Source organism: Scylla paramamosain, chromosome 36 (assembly GCF_035594125.1).
Source record: "Scylla paramamosain isolate STU-SP2022 chromosome 36, ASM3559412v1, whole genome shotgun sequence".
NCBI classification, from domain to species: domain Eukaryota; kingdom Metazoa; phylum Arthropoda; class Malacostraca; order Decapoda; family Portunidae; genus Scylla; species Scylla paramamosain.
This window is the reverse complement of record NC_087186.1, coordinates 9,104,408-9,109,407: the sequence shown is the minus strand read 5'-3', so window position 1 is coordinate 9,109,407 and position 5,000 is coordinate 9,104,408. Positions and strand designations below refer to the sequence as shown.

At 52.3% G+C, this 5,000-nt stretch overlaps 1 protein-coding gene and 1 long non-coding RNA gene across 2 annotated transcripts in view; one reads left to right on the top strand and one right to left on the bottom strand.

Moving 5' to 3' along the window:
- Nucleotides 1-5,000, top strand: part of LOC135090955 (uncharacterized) — a 68,437-nt gene that overhangs the window by 44,178 nt on the left and 19,259 nt on the right. The gene's annotated exons all lie outside the window — the stretch shown is intronic.
- Nucleotides 1-5,000, bottom strand: part of LOC135090766 (proline-rich protein 36-like) — a 12,923-nt gene that overhangs the window by 577 nt on the left and 7,346 nt on the right. Inside the window, exon 4 of the mRNA XM_063987837.1 lies at nucleotides 1-2,241. This exon is cut by the window's left edge and continues 577 nt beyond it. Coding sequence (XP_063843907.1) covers nucleotides 1,019-2,241 — 1,223 coding nt within the window. The 3' untranslated portion in view covers nucleotides 1-1,018. The remainder of the gene's footprint in view (nucleotides 2,242-5,000) is intronic.

Sequence of the window (5,000 nt, the reverse complement as noted above, 5' to 3'; positions counted from 1 at the left end):
GCCTTCTGGAGGAAATACCTTCTCTTCTCTCTCCTTTACCTGCAAAACCTTGAGTTAGGTTAGGTTACCTGGGGGAAAGTTTCTGCAGGTACACGGATGCTGGTTCAGAAAGGGTTGAGGTCCGTCAGGTAAGAATTGAGGTGTTTTAACTTAAGCTGTATTTGTTTAGTCAATACTTTGGTTGTTCAGGAGCTTTGGTATGTACATGATATTGCAGAAAGGGCTAGACACACACACACACACACACACACACACACACACACACACACACACACACACACACACACACACACACACACACAAGCGGTTCTATATACAGAGGTTTTCTATTAACTCTAGGTTATCTTTCTTCCTCCCTCTCTCTTTCTCTCTTCCTCTCTTTCTCTCTCTCTCTCTCTCTCTCTCTCTCTCTCTCTCTCTCTCTCTCTCTCTCTCTCCATCTTCCCTCTCATCTCCCTCTCATGTTTCTGATGGGATGAAAGGGAGGCTTCGTGGCCGGATGAGAGAGGGCGTTGTGGCTTGTGTGTGAGGCAGGGAGGGAGGCAGGGAGGCAGGGAGAAAGGGAGGGAGGGAGAGAGGCAGGCAGGCAGGGAGGGAGGCGGGGATGGTAACTAAGAAGGAAGTATTTTGGTGTCGACTCTTCTCTCCTCTTTCTTTCCATCCACTTTGGGAAATGACTTCGGTTCTGCTCCTTTAGTTTTGCTTCCTGGGCATGACGGGCCTCGCTGACCTCCTCCTCCTCCTCCTCCTCCTCCTCCTCCTCCTCCTCCTCCTCCTCCTCCTCCTCCTTTCTCCCTGACTTGAGGAAGATACGAGCAGAGAACAGGACAACTTTCCACCAAGACGCTCTAAGTTATGTTCACGCAGGCTGATGACAGGTCGCGGGGTGTGGGGTACTGGGGGACGAGGGGGAAGCGGGACGGAGGCAGGTCGTGAGCCTCCGCAGGTTGAGCCTCAGTCCGGGCCAGCCCAGCCCAGCCCAGCCTAGCCCAGGCCAGGGCGGGCAGAGCGCGGCGCCTCAGGAGGGCTTGCAGGGGCTCTGGCCGTGCAGCTCCGCCAGGTCGATGATTTGCGTGGCGTGAGTCTCGATGTCCGCGTCGCCCTGCTCGCTGCCCGAGTCCTCCTCGTCCTCGCTGCCGCCGCTCCGCGAGCACACCAGCGGGGCCTCACGCTTGGAGATGCTCGTCTCCTCCTCGTCCCCAGAGTCCGTGACGCAGGCCTGAGATGCCTGGGGTGCAGTGGGCGCCGCCGTGGCGGGCCTGATCTCCTGCTGCCGCGGCGGCAGAGCTGGGGGCGTCCTCACGGCGCTAGAGTGCGTGGGCACGGCGCGGGTGGCGCAAAGCACAGCCTTGTGGGCGTGGCTGAGGCTCTCCTGCTGCTGCACAAGGAGGCTGACAGAGGGCACGGAGAGGGGCTCGTGGCACGGGGGCGGCGACCTGTGGCGGCTGAAGGGAGCGGAGGCGTGCGGAGCGTCCTGGGGCAGGGTACGGGGATGGGGAGGCGGGGGCAGCGGCCGGCGCCTCGTGCCCCTCTCCAGGCTGCGGTAAACCGGTCTCTCACTCACATTACTCATCGGTGTCTTTGTGAACGGCGAGTACCCGGCGTGGCCGCGGCCTCTGCGAGGCGAGGCCGCGGCCACGGCGGGGCCCGGGGCGTGGGGGCCGCGGGGCCAGGCTGGGGTGACGCCGTGCTGCAGCAGGGGCACGCTATGCACGTCAGGCAGCGAGAGGGCGGCCAGGCAGGCGCGGCACACCCCCGCCTCCCACGCCCACCCGCTCGTCCCTCTGTCTTCCTGATGCCGCTGACCGATGGGGCGTGACGGGGACTGCTGTTCTTGCTGCTCCCGCTCCTGCTGCTGCTGCTGCTGCTGGTGGACGGGCGCTGAACGCTGCCGGGTCAGCGGCCCGCGGCTCTCACTCACGCCCACGGGTGTAAATGGCTGGCTCTGGGGACTAGCGGGCGGCGGTGGGCGCTCTTGTTGGCGAGAAGGGGACCTGTGGGGGTGCTCTTCTGTCACGCCGGGGCAGTGTGGCGGCGGCCTGGTGAGGGTGAAGGTGGCGGAGGAGTCCCGCTGCTGTATCTTCGCTGCCAGCAGGTCGCGGGGCGCAGGGGGCTCCGGGAGGGGGCGGGACGAGGACTGGGGCGCCTCCAGGGTGAGCCAGGACGCCACCGTGTACTGCCGCACGCCGCGCAGCCCAGCCACAGAGATCGTCTGCGTCTCCGTCGGCGAGGTGGCCACGCCTGCAACACACAAGGGCTGTACTGCTGCTGCAGTGCACACGTACGCAAACACACACACACACACACACACACACACACACACACACACACACACACACTCATATGTGTGTGTGTGTGTGTGTGTGTGTGTGTGTGTGTGTGTGTGTGTGTGTTTATGCGGAAATTTATGTGGAAATTTCAAAATGCTTTGGACAATGCCAGGCACATCAAAAGACTATTCACAGCAAAAATAGAAATAAAAATAAAAATAAAAACAAAATAAAATAAGGAAATAAATATTAAATAATAATAACAATAATAATAATGAATTAATTAGTTAATTAAAACACTTCGTTAAGAATTAATGCTGCTCTTTGATTTAAAGTATTCTTATGCATATACATACACGAGCATGTACACGTGTGCGTATGTATGTACGTACATCATTCTTCCTCACACACACACACACACACACACACACACACACACACACACACACACACCACGCCCAGCCACCTTCCTAACGCCCCCGCACCTCACACATGTCCACATTCCTCATCATGCCGTCATTATCACATTCTCTCTCTCTCTCTCTCTCTCTCTCTCTCTCTCTCTCTCTCTCTCTCTCTCTCTCTCTCTCTCTCTCTCTCTCTCTCTCGTCCATTTCTGCACTTACCGTCTGACCACAACCTTCCCGCAGATCTTGCTCCTCCTGCTTCTCCTCTTCCTCCTCCTCCTCCTCCTCCTCCTCCTCCTCCTCCTCCTCCTCCTCCTCCTCCTCCTCCTTCTCTTCCTCCGCTAACTCTGTATAGATGTTTTTGTTTGTTCCTCCGTAAAGAATAATTTTCACATTTTCCGCCTTAATACCAACGTCTCTCTCTCTCTCTCTCTCTCTCTCTCTCTCTCTCTCTCTCTCTCTCTCTCTCTCTCTCTCTCTCTCTCTCTCTCTCTCTCTCTCTCTGCCATTCCTCCTCCTCTTCTTCCACTTTCCTCCACCACAATTGCTCTTGCTCTCCACTTTCCTCCAATTGTCTCTTACTGTCCACATCACTACATCCTCCTCCTCCTCCTTCTCCTCCTCCTCCTCCTCCTCTTCCTCCTCCTCCATTTCCTCCTTTATGCCATTCACCTTTTGTTCCGTTTTATATCCTTCATCACTTCCTCTTCTTCATCTTTCCTCTTTCTCTTACTTCCTCCTCCTCCTCCTCCTCCTCCTCCTCCTCCTCCTCCTCCTCCTCCTCCTCCTCCTCCTCCTCCTCCTCCTCCTCCTCCTCTTCCTCCCGCTGGTCAACGAGAGGATGGTCATTTCAGTTTCCTGCTTCCAATACATTGATTGTCACACTCGATTCCGGTTGCTCTCTCTCTCTCTCTCTCTCTCTCTCTCTCTCTCTCTCTCTCTCTCTCTCTCTCTCTCTCTCTCTCTCTCTCTCTCGTTTTTTGTATTTTTTCTTTTTTTATTTTCATCGTTATCGTTTTTTTTTTAATCTTATCTCTATTCCAATTTCTTTTTTTATTTTTTTTATCATCGTCATCGTTAATCATTCTTCTTTTCTTTTTTTTTATTTTTCTTTTCTTTTTTTCTTTCTTATATTCTTTTGTTTTGCGTCGTTATTTACTGAGTGATAAGACTAGGTGGTATTCGTCACTCTCTCTCTCTCTCTCTCTCTCTCTCTCTCTCTCTCTCTCTCTCTCTCTCTCTCTCTCTCTCTCTCTCTCTCTCTCTCTCTCTCTCAATAATTTCGATAGAAGCAAATGGAAGAGAAGGTGAAAAGAAAAGTAGGAAGAACAAGAAGAGGAGGAGGAGGAGGAGGAGGAGGAGGAGGAGGAGGAAGAGGAGGAAGAGGAAGAAGAAGACGAGGAAGAGCAAAAAAAGCCATGTAATATTAATGGAAAAAAACGATAAAAATGACAATAACGCATCACCAGAGAGAGAGAGAGAGAGAGAGAGAGAGAGAGAGAGAGAGAGAGAGAGAGAGAGAGAGAGAGAGAGAGAGAGAGAGGGTCGTTTTCCCCCTCCGCGTTTTGCTATCCTGATTCACGACCTCAATTAGCCAAAGGGTCGTTCATCTTACTCAGAGAAAGAGAGAGAGAGAGAGAGAGAGAGAGAGAGAGAGAGAGAGAGAGAGAGAGAGAGAGAGAGAGAGAGAGAGATGACAGCTCGGGTAATCTTATAAATTTCGTATCCACTTTGTTATCTCTCTTTAATTTTTTGACCTTCAGAGAGAGAGAGAGAGAGAGAGAGAGAGAGAGAGAGAGAGAGAGAGAGAGAGAGAGAGAGAGAGTAATACAAACCGAAACCCTGAAAAGACAAAGAAAAGTTAAAGAAAGTTAAAGAAAACTACACACACACACACACACACACACACACACACACACACACACACACACACACACACGAAGGTTTCCACAAAGGTTGCCAGGAGTCACCCAAGCCAAGGAGGTTTTATGGCCAAGAAATCATTCGAATGTAAATGTTGACTTGAAATACAGTCCCCAAAACCTACCTTGAACCTTACGCTCTTAAAGTAGCAGTAGTAGTAGCATTAGTAGTAGTAGTAGTAGTAGTAGTAGTAGTAGTAGTAGTAGTAGTAGTAGTAGTAGTAGTGGTAGCAGTGGTGGTGGTGGTAGTGGTGGTGATGTTGTAAGAGGAGAAGGAAGAAGAGGAAGAGAGAGAAAAGGAAAAAGAACCATTTGAAAGATAAGAAGGTGGAGGAAAAGGAGGAAGAAGAGGAGAGAGAGGACGAGAAGTATTGTTAGTAGAGAAGCATAAGGAAGATAAG